The sequence below is a fragment of the Peromyscus eremicus genome, chromosome 1, assembly GCF_949786415.1.
Source record: "Peromyscus eremicus chromosome 1, PerEre_H2_v1, whole genome shotgun sequence".
Classification (NCBI taxonomy): Eukaryota; Metazoa; Chordata; class Mammalia; order Rodentia; family Cricetidae; genus Peromyscus; species Peromyscus eremicus.
This window is the reverse complement of record NC_081416.1, coordinates 19466096-19480428: the sequence shown is the minus strand read 5'-3', so window position 1 is coordinate 19480428 and position 14333 is coordinate 19466096. Positions and strand designations below refer to the sequence as shown.

Sequence of the window (14333 nt, the reverse complement as noted above, 5' to 3'; positions counted from 1 at the left end):
TTATCTCTCCAATCTCTTGTATTCTGTTGGTGAAGCTTCCAATCTGCCTGTATTTCCCCATTTCCTATCTGACTGTATTTCTTCCACTTCTAATCTTTCCTCCACAGTATATCATTCAGGGGCCTAATTGTGCCTTCCTTCTTCTTAAGACAGAGACACGCACAGACACAGAGACACACACACAGAGACACACACCCACAGAGACAGACGGAGAGACAGAGACAGACACAGACACAGAGACACACACAGAGAGACAGACAGAGACAGAGATGGAGAGACAGATGCACACACAGAGACAGACAGACAGACAGACAGACAGACACACACACACACACACACACACACACACACACACAGGGAAAAACCCTCCAATGTTATTTTCTTTTGCTGTGAAACAGTACATGTATCCTTTTCTTGTCCTGTACTTCCAATAGCTGTTTAAATAGAAAGATGAACTCAGTTTGCCATATCTCTAGGGAGAATCAAAAGCTAAATTCTAAGAAACCTTGGGGAGGAAAAACTCAAACTTTCATGGATTTATTGGATAAAGACACCCAAGTCACTTTCATAGCTAAATCTTTTGAGGTGATTGGTGTTGGGAGAGGGGGAGTGGCTCTTAAAATTAACTGATAAAATTTGGGCTAGGTTACCAGCAGGAAAAAAAAAAAAAAAAAAAAAAAAACAAACCTAAAGGCCCCCTTTGCAGCAATTCAGTGCTGTGTGTGGCTTTCCCTGCTGAGTGTATGTTGTGTTGATCTGTCACAGGCTTTGGTCATGGGGGTCGTGACACTGAGGCTCTTCTGATTAGGAAGAGTCACATACAGGACAGGATATGTTGCATAGGAAGTAGCATGTGGAAGTTACTTCTTAAACTGCCTCCATATCCATATCCTCCACCATCTTCCATTTTATTTATTCCAATGTCCAGAATAAGTGAAAACAGTATATTTTGTTCAGTCCTTGCCATGCTTAAAACGAAATCTGAGATGAAATAAGACATTGCTAACAGTTCAAAGTGAGTGATGGAAGTATTTAATGATTTATCAAGTTCTGAAAATTGATAAATCGTGGGGTATACTTAAATAATTTAAAGCAGAATTGTTTACTTGTTCTATTTCCAAGTCTTTACTCCCATTTCTTTCTAATATTTCCATTTCTGCCCTAATATTTTATGTATGTGCATGCATGTGTGTACATGTGTACATGAGTGCTTGTGCATGTGTATATGCATGTGCATACCTATGTATGTGTGTATGTGTGTGTGTGTGTGTGTGTGTGTTTGCTGAATGCTGACTCCAGGGTTGTTCTATTTCTATAAAGCATTTCCACTTCAAATGAATAGCTTCTAAAACATAAAAACGGAGTTAAGAAAAAGACATATTATTTTTGGTCCTAACAGTCAGTAATCAGGAGATTTTTTTGTTGGTTCCCAGAATCACTACCTATCTGCCTACAAATACAGTATCTTTGATGAAATAAGCTTAAGCTCATCTCATTGTGACACTCACCAAAAGAGCCTTCCAACCACCAAAGGGTCTTTCCCTTTTCCCTCCTTTTACATCTTTCATTATTTGTTCCTCTCTCTTTCTGGACTGATTCTTCTAAGTAAATTTTCATGGTTGGGAAAGCTGAGCAGCTTGGGCATGGCTCCTCTCACCCCAGAGCCAACTGTGTTCATCTTCATCTGCAGGTTGCTTCCAGGGTGGCACAGCACGCCCCTGAGCTCAGACACAGCAATGCTGAGATTGCTTCTTCTCTCTGATTTATTTAGGTTTACAAAATTTTCAGTAGCTGTGATCCCTCAGTATTCTAATCTGGGAACAATATAAATGGCTGATGGCAGAGTGAGATTTTCAATTGTTGCTACTCAGTGATTCACATAATGTGCTGTCATTAGCCCTTTGATGTGACATACCACGGTTTCCAGGGCTTATTGGGCCATTTATAAACACGGCAATGCAGACCTGCCAGGCCCTTAACCGTTTTCACAGGGTATTTGGCCACATCTTCTCTGGAGGGAAAGAAAATGTAATATTTAATTTGTCTTTAACTATTTTCAGTCACTTCCTCTTAAATTCAGGAATCACAGCTTTCCCTTCTGTTCCTTTAATTTTCTGGCAATTTAATTTTAAAAAATAAATTTCATATTTTAATCATCATTACTTGAATCTATTTCCATATATCTATACAATGTTTAAAGATTCTCATCACAGTTATGTTCATGTTATTGTTAATAACTATTGTGATTTGCAATTTTATATCTTACAAAGTAGCTTTGTAAACAACAAAAAGCACTTAATAACCATTGCTTATTTATGATGGGGTGAAAGATACAAATTCACTGGCTCATCCAACCCTTTGTAACCCTCTGAGATAGATGCTACTCTCATAGGGTCGGTAACTGATGGTCACTGAAGTCTCCTAGTAATTTCAAGTACATATAGGGGGTAATTGGAAAAGCTGGTCAGTCTGATCTCAAAGTCAGTATTTTCAAAAAGTAAATTCAAACACTTCCTGCTCTCCAACTTCTGCAGTTATCACCCACTTTCACAGAGGAAATAAAGGCTCACATGACTAGAAAACTACTGTGTTGCATTTTGAGCTCCATCTGATGCTGGGCCCAGAGCTGTTTCTACTTCCCAAAGGGATGAGCTGTCACAACTACTAGTGCATGTTACTGACAGAACGTGCATACTGCTCAAGTTGATAAATAGACAAAAGATGAGAATGGTCAGTAAAATAATCAGAGGAGCCTGTATGTTCAAGCATTAGGGCCAAGTGCTGCCTGCCCCGTCAGATGGTGCAGAGTGCAGGCTCTGATCTCAACAGCCAGGGGTTAGAACTCAGAGGAGAAAGAAGCGAGTCATGTTCATGGGCATGCAGCCCGGTGCTCTGGCCATTGATGGAGGCAGCCGGAGTCCCAGTGATTGATCCCACAGCCAAGGCTGCCCTTCTCTCAGCAGCAGCCTCTCACAAAGAAGGCTGTGCATGGAAAAGTCTTTGTTGGGGCCCCTAATGACAGGATTGGATTTCACATCACAGCTACCCCTAAATAGGTACGTTTTGCTTCTTTCATGTTCCTGATGGATCCCACGGGAAAGGAAAGAAAGAGAAGAAAGGTTACACTAAGAGACAGGTCGCAGGCTAGTTTGTCTGGGTTTGTACCTCCCCTGCCATACCACCTCCAGGTTTGTAGATTTGAATTCTTCAATTTTCACACACCCTGTGTGGCCATGGGATAGCAACGAGAAAAAATTTCTGAGATAATTACTCACACTTCATCTACCATGACTCTCTGGAAAATGAGTGTTTCTGTGTCTTCGTATATGTTACTGCCCATGTTCAGATAACCCCACCCAAACTTGCCTCCTTACATCTAACTTGCCACTTAGTGAGAATCCACCTAGCCATTGTCTCTCCCAGAAGGCCTTCCAAGACAGCCCTTGCACGCCTTCATCAGACTGCCTTTTTTTGTTCTTTCCTATTCCTTAAAATGCTTTTGCCATAGTCCCTATCAACGTTTCTACCGTCTGTCTGTATCTGTGTTGTCAGCTCCTGGAGGGCAGATGCTGTCTACAGAGCTCAGCCCAGCATCCAGCATGATGATGACTGTAATAAATCCATAAGAATGAATGGAACACACATAAAGCTAAGATTTCTATTTACTTGGCTATTTAAAGGACTTAATTCATTCATAGCCTTTTAAAATAAAGATATCCTTTTTCAGATTAAAAATTATTGATTGCAGCAACTTTACAAACAAAAGGTTTACAAAGAAGAAAATTTTTCTTGTGCCTGTAATTTTCTTGCCCTGAGATATAGTCCTATCTAATAATTTTCTTTACTTATATGTAAATGCAAAATCAAAATCTTATGCTTTAAATTATTTTTTCAAGTATACTGACAATGAATTTGGAAGTATAAGGGGGAGGCAGTTTTATCTTCAATTCAGCTCAATCAATGGGAAACCAGAACCCAAACACACATACATAATTGATGGTAGAGCTAGGAACCACAAATTTTGTCACAGTTATAGGCTCTGTTGCTCCTTGTGGTACCTCTTGTTTGGATGGTTCAAGTCTCAGTCAATCCAGCTACACTGGGATATATGGGTTTGTAATTTGATGTTCCTCCAGAAAAAGGGTACATTAAGTTGATCCTGTTTGCATATCTCAGCTATGCTATGTATAAGGGGTACCTTCTCTAAGGGGATGGTCCCCTTAGAGGAACGGGAAAAAAGACAGGATTATTTAACAACTTGTCCTACAATTTTGTGATAGATAGGCTAACCAAGTAAGCCAGACTGGCAATAATAAAAGGCAGAGCTTCTTTCCAAAAGCTAAATAAGAGCTGAACAGCAATGGCTTGGCTCAGAGTATGTTGCTATAGTAACTGCAACCATAGGTTTAATTTCACTATAGACTACTGAGTTGTGCTCTAATCCATGATTGATGATTGTATCCAGAACAATGTACATAGAGAGTGTTCAATGGATATGCACAGGGATGTTGAATATTTGTTATTACTCATCAAGAAGTGAAGCAAAAATGAGTGCCGACAGCTCACAGCTACACCTCTATGCCCAGAGTAGACATGTTAAGACAGCATGATCTAGCTCTCTGTAGTAGTCCTAATCAGGACTGACCTGTAATCTTATAAACACACAGTGGGTTATTGGCTCTGCAGATGGAGGACCATGTCTTTTCTATATATCCACACAATGGTAAGCTCAGAGCTCAGTGGTTTTTTGTTTGTTTGTTTGTTTGTTTGTTTTTTAAATTACATCTGTGTGAAGACTCTTTTTGCTGCCCTCTGTCCTAGCGTGGGAGTTAGGAGGACGCAGATTGCTAAATCCCCATTCCTTTTCCTGAATGCTTTGTAAATTACAATCTGGAAAAAAAAAAAAAAGCGACAAGCTGAATTCCAAAGCCCTCTCCTAGGAGAAGTGCCCAGGGTTGGTGGGGTCTGGATTCTGTCCACTAAATGTGCAGATCTCTTCTGCACAAACATCATCTACTCCCAAGGGAGTCCACGACTGATTGCCTAGCTGTGGAGACTCACATGTCCCCTCTTTCCCAGTGGTAGAACCATCGGGGAAGGTCGGGCGTGAATGACAATGCATGGCTGACTTTTCTAGCAGAAAAACCATGAGGAAACAAGGAATGTAGCTGAAAAGTTATTTCCTGAGCAGAACAGGGGGATGTAGAACCCATTCTCATTCTCTCCCTTCTCCTCCTCCCTTCTTCATCTGTCTCATCCTACTTCTTAGAATTCTTTTGTAAAAGAGAAGTCTTCAGGTCCAGTGGAAAACTGATTGGATGGCACAGAGCTGCCCCCATGCCTCCTGTCCTCATACGTGCTCTGTCTCCTCCGTTATCAGTGTCTTTCATCAGAGCGGTGCTTCTATCAGTGACACAGAAAGCCCACATTCTGCAGTAGGATTTAACTATGGTGTCCATCCATCCTGTGGTTTGGGATCAACATATAAAGTACCCACCATTTAGTATCATCCAGAACCATTTCCACCCTAAAAATCTTCTGTACCATTTTTCCCTCACCCTAGCTGCTAGAAACCACTTTTAAAGTGTCGTCTTGTCTCAATATTGTCTCTTACCTTTGACTGGTGCTTTAGGAACGGCCCTGCCAGAGCTGAGCTGGAATGCAGCAAAGCTAACTAGGAAGGGGAGGGGTGGTATGGGACAGGGCCTGAGGAGCCCCGAGGCACAGCGCTCACAGTTTCTGGATTTACTCAAGAGCACCAGCAGAAACAGAAAAGAATTTGCTAATAGGATTCTTTCCAGAAATATACTAAGCTGGGTTTGAAGGAATGGGAAGAAAAAATACTTATTTTTCTGGGAGACAAAGTAAAGTGCAGTTCACTAATCCTCTAATATCTTAACAAACTCTCCTGGAGATGTAACCACAATGTAAAATCCACAAGCTTTTATTGGCAATGTTAGTTATCAATTCCACCGCTCTCTGACACGGCAACCAATAAGATCCTCAGGTCTAGCTCCATCACCCATCTTAGAGACCAGCCAGCAGTGTCTCTCAGATCACGCCCTGGTCTGGCCTTGTAAATTCTTTCCAGGGGAGACTTAGGACACATTCTCCCAGCTGCCAAGTTTCCTACTTATAAGGTGCAGAATTTTTACCACAAGGAAGGATAAAAAGGAAAGCTGGCTACCTTTTTAAGTGCTTTTACGGATGATTTCTTTATTAGAGCTTGATGTTTCCAGAAACGCAGCTGCCCAGCTCACTTGGGGCTTTGGCTGCATCCTTGGAACTTGTTTTAGCATCTTAAAGGCTTATGCGAGCTCTGGGGCTACTAGGTATGAACTGAGGGCTACTATGCAATGCTTTTTTTGAATCGGCAGTTACTCTTATTTGTGGAGAATAAAGGTTTGTGTCTTTATTGTATACATGGCCATGGTCCTGGGCAGTCACACAGCAATGTGATCAGATACTCAGGTGGTCCAACCCTGGAAATGAGGCCTGTCTAGCCTTCTAACACCCATCTTTCTCTCCAGACTCAAGTAAAAGGCAGAATTTGCCTCAGGCCATGACAAGGGCACCTAAGTCAGCATCATGGGAAATAATGTGGCACAGTAAACAGAAAATAGGATTTAGAGCTAGAAAACCCAGGGAGACCCAGCTACTGTGACTTCTCTGACCTTAGACATTCACTTATTCCTAGAACTTCAGCTTTTTATTTTTTTTTCAGGAAAATTAATAAAGTCATATTTACCTCAGTAGGTTTTGTTTAGAGCAGTTGTGATAAACTACAATTATCTTATATGTTTATTTTCCATTTCTCACCACACTGCACAGGGACTTTGTCATTTTGGTTCACCACAGAGATCCACTGCCAGGAACTATCAATAAGCAAATAGGACATGATGAAGATGAATGAATGAAATTTGAATGAAGGAAGGAGAGAAGGAAAAAGGGAGGAGTGGAGTTTTGCTGATATACCAAATCGAAGAGCATCCTGCATCTGTGAATTGGTAAATATTATCTGCATTGCTGAAAACGGTACTTGAAGCATTATGTTAGACTGGTCGTGTCTTCCTGGTTAAAGCTCTCCAGTGATTTTTCTTAGTACTGTGATTAAAGTTCAATCGCCTGAGCAATCTGACTTCTGCCTACTTAATTTCTATCGAGTCTTTCCCTTCCTTCCATGTCTCAGGCACTCATGGTCCTGTGCTTCTGCAGACATGCCAAGTTAGTTCCTGTAGTGAAATGTTTGTGTTAGCCTCTGCTCTGCTTAGAAAGTTGTGGAAAATCTGCATACCTGCCTTTTGAATGCCAGTTGTCTCTTCATTTATATGTCCTATGCTCAGAAAAGCCCCTCCTGTACCTACATCTAGGAACCCTCATCACATTCTATTATTTATTCATTTATTCATTGTTGCGTCCTCCCCAACTCCTGCTACTCAAAAATGTTTAATTATATTTATGCCAAATAGAAGATGTGCTCTATGTTTGTTTAGTATTTATGCCATGAATGTAGTTTTCTAATTGTCTTGGCTTATTTACACAGATATATGAAAACAAAACAAATCTCTATGGTTCTAAGTAGAAAACTCTCTCCCCATCCTTCCTACCTCAGTCTCCCAGACATACTTTGAGTCGTATTCTTGTTCTGTGTATAAAAACAATTGTGCCAACTGGTTTCAATTTTGAGACTTGGGAGTGATACTCCTGTGGGCCATATTATTTCTTGCTCTAGGCTTGAAGGCCTCTTGACTTGGGGTTTGGAAGGTAGAAGCAATGGGGTAGAAATAGGTAAAGGGTTGCAAATGGCAGGAACTGTTCCAGGCTGGGTTTATTCCCAGGACCCTTAAGGCAACAGTAATTGAAGGCACAGGATCTGGGTCTAGGGATGCCATTATGTTCCCCTTTCCCTGTCTCATCCTCAGTGACCTTGTCAAATAAAGCAAATAGAACATGGCTAAGGGCAACCACAGGGATGGGGAGAGGAGTCTGACTTTCCATCAGGACCATGTAATGATATGATACCATATGAGACCCACGTAAAATAATCATCTGTGTGATATTTCTGAAAAGAAAAGAAAACAAAGCAAAAAACAGCTTTTCTGGGCTAAGATTTCTCTGATGATTATGCAGCAGGTCACTCAGAATTCTGCCTTGGGGAAAATCTCTTCATCATCACTTAGGGGTCAACATCTAACTCCAAGTGCACTTTAGCCTTAAGAGATGGGCTCCTATTTTATCTGATCTTAGCATACCCCCATCTGCTTTCAACATGCTGCATCTGACGTTAACTAATGTCTCCTATTAGCATTAAAAGAAAACAATCTGGAAAAATCCACTCTCAAGCAGAGTTCAAACAGGCCACAAGGAGATGTGGAATCTCAATTGCACAAAGTTTGCTAAAGTAATAGTAACGAACTGATATATTATACACATATAAATATATGTATGTGTGTGTGTATGTCTGTGTAGGTGTGTGTGGTAGCGGGGAGTGAAGCCAAAGCCCATGGAATGGTTCATGAAATCAAAGACAAGAATGCTCTGTCTGATTTATGAAAGAGATTGCCAATAGCAGAAGGAGAAACATTCTCCTAGTATGGAAAAAGGCATGATTAAAAGAACCAAATGATATGGAAATGAATTGGGAATCTTTATCCAGGGTACTTACTGGTAATGGGTTAAAATTCTGGTCCACCAGATGGTTATATCCATGGTCAAAAAATGAGTGTCGTATCACAACATCAATGCCCTGATTAGCCAGCATTCCTAAAGTGTTTAACCATCTAAAGAGCAAAAGAAAAGAAGCCACATCAGCACATTTAAAATGGCATTTTAGAAGAACATTAGCTACAACACACAAATAAACTCTACCTCCTCCCACCCCCCACAAGCACCACCAAATTTATTTGTTGCTTTAAAAGAGAAAATCATTTTAGGTGCTGAACATGAAGCTGTAAGAAATCTCAAAGATTCTCAGATCTAATCTCTTTATTTTACAGGAAAAGAAACTGAAGTCTGGGGGAATAAAATGAATTGTTCATGGTCATAAAGTTATCACAGCTTATGTCATATTTTACTTCTAGAATATTAACAAATGAATACTGTGACCACTTAAAAGCCTAATGCATCCTCCCTGGCCACAAACGTGCAACCACAGGATTTCACACTGCACCTTGTATCCTCAGCCTCCTCACTCTGTGACAGTGTACACACTTTTCACAGGATGCTAACCTACATAGGACTATGACCTCTGCAAAAACAGCCTTGTCATTTGGTTCCCTCATATATCACTGTCCCGTCAATGTAATACTGTTTTTCATCAACACCACAATAAACTATTCAGAGATTAAATCCTGTTATCTCCTTCTCATATGTGTTACAATAGGAAACCTGTATTGACCATGCACTTATCCCTGAGTATGCAAAGTGCCTAGTTTACACAACATGCTACTCTTTTAAAAAGCCTGCCTTCTAGGTTCTTACCAAACTCCCTGCTGACTCGGCCTTTGTTGCTGACACATTCAACTCATTCATCAATTTAGGCATTGACTGTTTCCTCTCTCGGTATTGCCACTGCTGAAATACCACTTCATCTTTGCTCTTACCTCTGACTTCATTCTCCATAGGCCTAAGTTGCACAAAACCACTTTTGAGCAGCCACTATAGCATGCTTTCTTGTACTGACCCTCGTCTTCACACGTTTTAACTTTGCCTTAGCATTTCCTACCTAACCTCCTCTAACTCATTTCTTTCCATTTGGTCAATTTCTTACCATATTAATCTCCAAAGCAAGTGTTCTTTTCTAAACTCTGGCATCCTAGTCAGCAGTATCACTTTCTACCTTCACAGAGCTCTTTTTATTTATGCCCTCCACCAGCATGGTGATGGTGAGCATTCCCCTCTCTCTACCATGCCCCATTAGTTATAGGTCCTCAATCATACAGCATTTGAACTTAGGCTCAGAACACCCAACACAGTTCCTGGCATGTTGTAGGTACACAGCACTGTTTAGGCTGACATTTATCTGGATAAAATTAGATTTTAGGAACTTTGGAAATCACCATTCAGCACATGGGAAAAATTACACATAGTTATGATTTCCCAAATCTGAAACCATATGGGGCTACAAATCCATGACTTCTAGAATTAAGTTTTTTCCTTGCTGGAATAAAGAGCATTTCTAATTCTTATATTATGAATAAATAACGTTCACATTTTCAAATCTTTTTTTACATTTACAATTTTATTTTATTCTCATAAAAATGAACACATTTACTGACAATTAGAGTTACAAAACCAAATCCCAAAGCAAAGCAAAGCACAAAACCAAGAGTCTGAAGTAAAGGGAAGTGTGTGTACAGCACAGCAGAAGCTTTGTCGTGTTCGTTTTGTCACACTGGGACACCGCGACCCAGAGAGCTGAAGGACTTTGGGAACATCCCATGGCAAAGCTACTTGCCTTTATTCTTTTCATTAGTTTGGCAAATCTGTGAAGCCAGAATAATAGGCTCAGCTCTTGCTCTGGTCCTGAGGCTCAGTAGCAGATGGATTCTCAAAGAAAGCCCTGGGCTGGGGCTGTAACACCATCAGACTCTGGGGGAACATCTCCTAAAGCAGAGCTCTTGCCATGTTCAAAAGTACAAATACATCATGGTCTATATTTAATATTTATCTAGGAAAGCAAATATGGAGTTTCACTTTCTAGAAGAAATAAAATCACTGGGCTGGTGGCACATGCCTTTAATCCCAGCACTCGGGAGGCAGAGGCAGGCAGATCTCTGTGAGTTTGAGGCCAGCCTGGTCTACAGAGTGAGTTCCAGGAAAGGCGCAAAGCTACACAGGGAAACCCTGTTTCTAAACACCAATAAATAAATAAATAAATAAATAAATAAATAAATAAATAAATAAATAAATAAAAGAAATAAAGTCTGAATAAATGCATAATCATATATGCATGAGCCCCTCCATCAGCGCCATCTGTACAGCAACACAGGACAGTCTCTTGGTGTTTTGTGTATGTACAATGAGCCCATTGCTTACTTGTTCAGTATCTATTCAGGGGTGTTTATTGAGCACCTACTATATATTATTGCATGCTGCTAGATGCTGGAGACACGGCATCCTATCAAGACGAATTTGCAGTATTGCAAAGAATTTCAAGACTGTCAGGGTTGCACTATCTTTGAGTCCTCATTAGCAGAGAATTCTGATTCATGCACGCATTTGCACATGCCCTAGGAACTACATAGTTAGGTGATATACTGAAAAGGTCCTGGGAAAAGGCCACCTTTTCACATGCTTTCTAGCTGCTTGAACCTTCTTAGAATGCTATATCATTTGTCTAGGAAGCAAATGACATCCCTTTAAGAACACAGCACATTGCTATGCGCTGCCTGTGGAGCTCAGATGGTATGGATGACAAGGAAGTAAAACGAAGACCAGGAGCAGAATGAACTAGATTCATCTGATCTCTGTCAACCAAGCACTGATAATTTGAACTACATCCCAAATATCAACAATTATGTTCATCTGCAAAGTCCATGGAGAGCTCTATGGCTGTCTGGCTGATGCTCATGCAAAGGGAGGTCTCTGTTTCAGCTGCCTCCATGAAGGTCTGTGGTACTTTTCATTTCACACCATTCTCCTTAAAGGGAAGAGTGTTCAGAAAAACATTCAGTAGAGTTGGGCTGCTTGCGGGACCTCAAAGCAAAATCATTTGGCAACAGCTGAGAAAAAGCCATTCTTGAGCTGATTCCAAGGGGTCCCCTTAGTACCGACTGCCAACCTGGCTTTTCCCCCTTGCAACAGGATTCATATCAAACTAGCAGGGAGTAAATTATGAAAGAAGGCTCTTAGCAGTACTGCATTAAATTCAGATTCACTCCATTTCATTCATTTCAACCATGTTTATTGGACATCTCTGTGAAACACAACATTAGATACTGAGGTTACAAACATGGATGCCCCAGAGTAACACCATGAATTACACTGAGCAGTTGTCTTCATGTACATTTGACATGATTCCATCTGAAAATGCCATCTGCTTGGCCAGCCTGATCTGTTCTTCACAAATGTGTAAGAAGCTGTCTCAATGGAAGGAAACTGCATCTGTCTAATTAGGGACAGCTGTGAGGAGCGAAACACAGCTGAGGAAAAACTACAGTTCATGCCTTGCTCAGCCAGAAAGCCAGAGCCAAAGGACCACAATGGACCAGGAAAACAATCATTTGGTTAGTCTCTGATTCAGAGGGGTCTGTCCTGGCTGCATGACACAGGCAAGCCAAGCAGAACTGTATGCGTCTGGCTCAAGTCATTCTCCAGGCAACTACAGCAGCCTTTTAAGTTCATTTTCTTATCCCTTCCAAGATCCTATGCATAACATTGACAAGGTCTAAATTTTAAAATGCTCGGCAGGTTATCTCTCTCTTTGAAATCTTCAGGGGCTTGGGACAGCCCCGAAGAAGGCCTCAGTTCCTTTACATGGTTTTTAGGACCCTCCAAGACCTGGTGTTAACCCTCGTCACAGTCTCAGCCCTCATTCCATCCCTGCTGAAACAAGGCTTTCCTCACGGTAGGCACTGGCCCTCTGCTATGCCCTCCAGGAATGTTTTCTTCAGCCTGAGGTAGCTGGCTGTCAGTTCCACCACTCACCTCTGAAAACCAGAGCACTCTTTCCACGACCCACACAATCGCCACCTTTCCCATGAAACCCTTCCTGATAACCCCATTCAGGGACATTCTTAATTCCTCTGCAAGCCCACCACTTTCTTTTATAGAAAGGCTGTGGGAGACAGAAAGAGAAGTGGTTCTTTTGTAGTGGTGAAAAGGCTGGACTCTGGAGCAGGCCATCTGAGTTTGAGTCTGACCTCTGCCACTAGCTAAATGAGCTCCCTCGGCTAACTTATTTCAACTCTGCCTTTCAGCTTTGTTGGTTGTAATGTGAGGACAACACTAGCTTCTCTTTCACATCAATCTCATTGGTTGTCAAAGTATCAAAGCATTTCAGACAGTACTTGGCACCTGGTAGATCCAGTATACTTCAAAGACCTACTACAGCATAATTATTCTTTGCAATGCAGTTATCACTCATACTAGTCCCCCTCGTCATGTTTCTGGAGGACAAAACCATGCTGCTCTTACCTAACTCCCAGAACTGTAGTAAAATGCAGAAGGGAGAATGTATGGTGCTGACTCTGTGATTTGAACAATGGTCTTACTCAAGATGTCATCTGTGCTCTGACACTTACGTTCGACAAAATGTTAGTAGCTGGAGAAGTGACTAGTTACTGTTTGTAAAGTGGTTAAATACATCCACAAACGAACAGACGTTCAACTTTCCATTGGAAATCAGCTCTGCCTTGCGGTGGGTAGTGAGTGTGTTATAGCTTCACTGTCTTTCCCTGAAAGTTCCTGGGAGTGAAAATGTGAATTACTTACAAGAATCCTGCAGCATAGGAATCTGACAGATTGTTTGTGCCTCCAGCTGAGGTGGTCACCACGCCTTCGAGCCAAATTTTCTTTCCTGGAGTGTATGTATTGACCACCTGTTTACAAAACCAAAACAGAAGAGGAAAGATGAGATTGTACAAGCTGTTCCCAAATGAGAAGCACTGTCACTCCCTAAAGGAAGTGTCTCTCATTCCCTGATCCCAAGTGGTCATGATTTGTGCTTTGTTTCATGAAGATGTGTATCTGTTACTTTCCTTTTACAGGAAGACCATGCAAAGAGCAAAAGAGGTGGTCAACTGTAGTAGTTAAAAGGCTGACTCTGGAGCAGACTGCCTGGAAGGCAGAGTGAGGTGCAACATGCATACAAAAGTATTAGTGTTCACACATGTTCATTTTTCTCCTTTAATAAACCCAAGTGATGGTGTGATAGAACAAATGCATATTCTAGAGTTTAAGATGACTTTAGGGATGCAACATCCTTCACTGGAAAAGATGAACCACGTCATGTTTTTATAGCAACAGGTACTGAGAAGCATTGCTTTTCGGGACCATATTTCCACACTTCTACAATAAAGTACACTGTCTATGTATAAGAAGTCATGATCCATGAGAGGGAGAGGAAAATGTTCTGGGGAAGTGTATAATGAGCATGCCATGTATATTGCAACCATATTTTGAAGATAACTGAAGTAAGTATAAAAAGAAAAGACCCTGACCCACGGGTCAGATCTGCACAGGAAACTACAGCTGCATGCCTTCCAAGCAGAGGCAAAGCCTTGTTAAAATGTGTCCCTCTGAAGTTTTGAAATTACCCAGTCTCTGTTCTACAAGTTGGAGGTTGGCCAAACTATTCAGATCAGGGTGCAGATACCCTGGAAAGCAATTAG

At 41.2% G+C, this 14333-nt stretch overlaps 1 protein-coding gene across 1 annotated transcript in view; it reads right to left on the bottom strand.

Annotated features, from left to right (window-relative positions):
• Hpse2 (heparanase 2 (inactive)) overlaps positions 1–14333 on the bottom strand; it is a 681933-nt gene that overhangs the window by 126070 nt on the left and 541530 nt on the right. The window contains exons 8-9 of the mRNA XM_059257820.1: positions 13435–13541; positions 8666–8780 (exon numbers count right to left, since the gene is read on the bottom strand). Of these exons, the coding sequence (XP_059113803.1) occupies positions 8666–8780; positions 13435–13541 (222 nt within the window). The remainder of the gene's footprint in view (positions 1–8665; positions 8781–13434; positions 13542–14333) is intronic.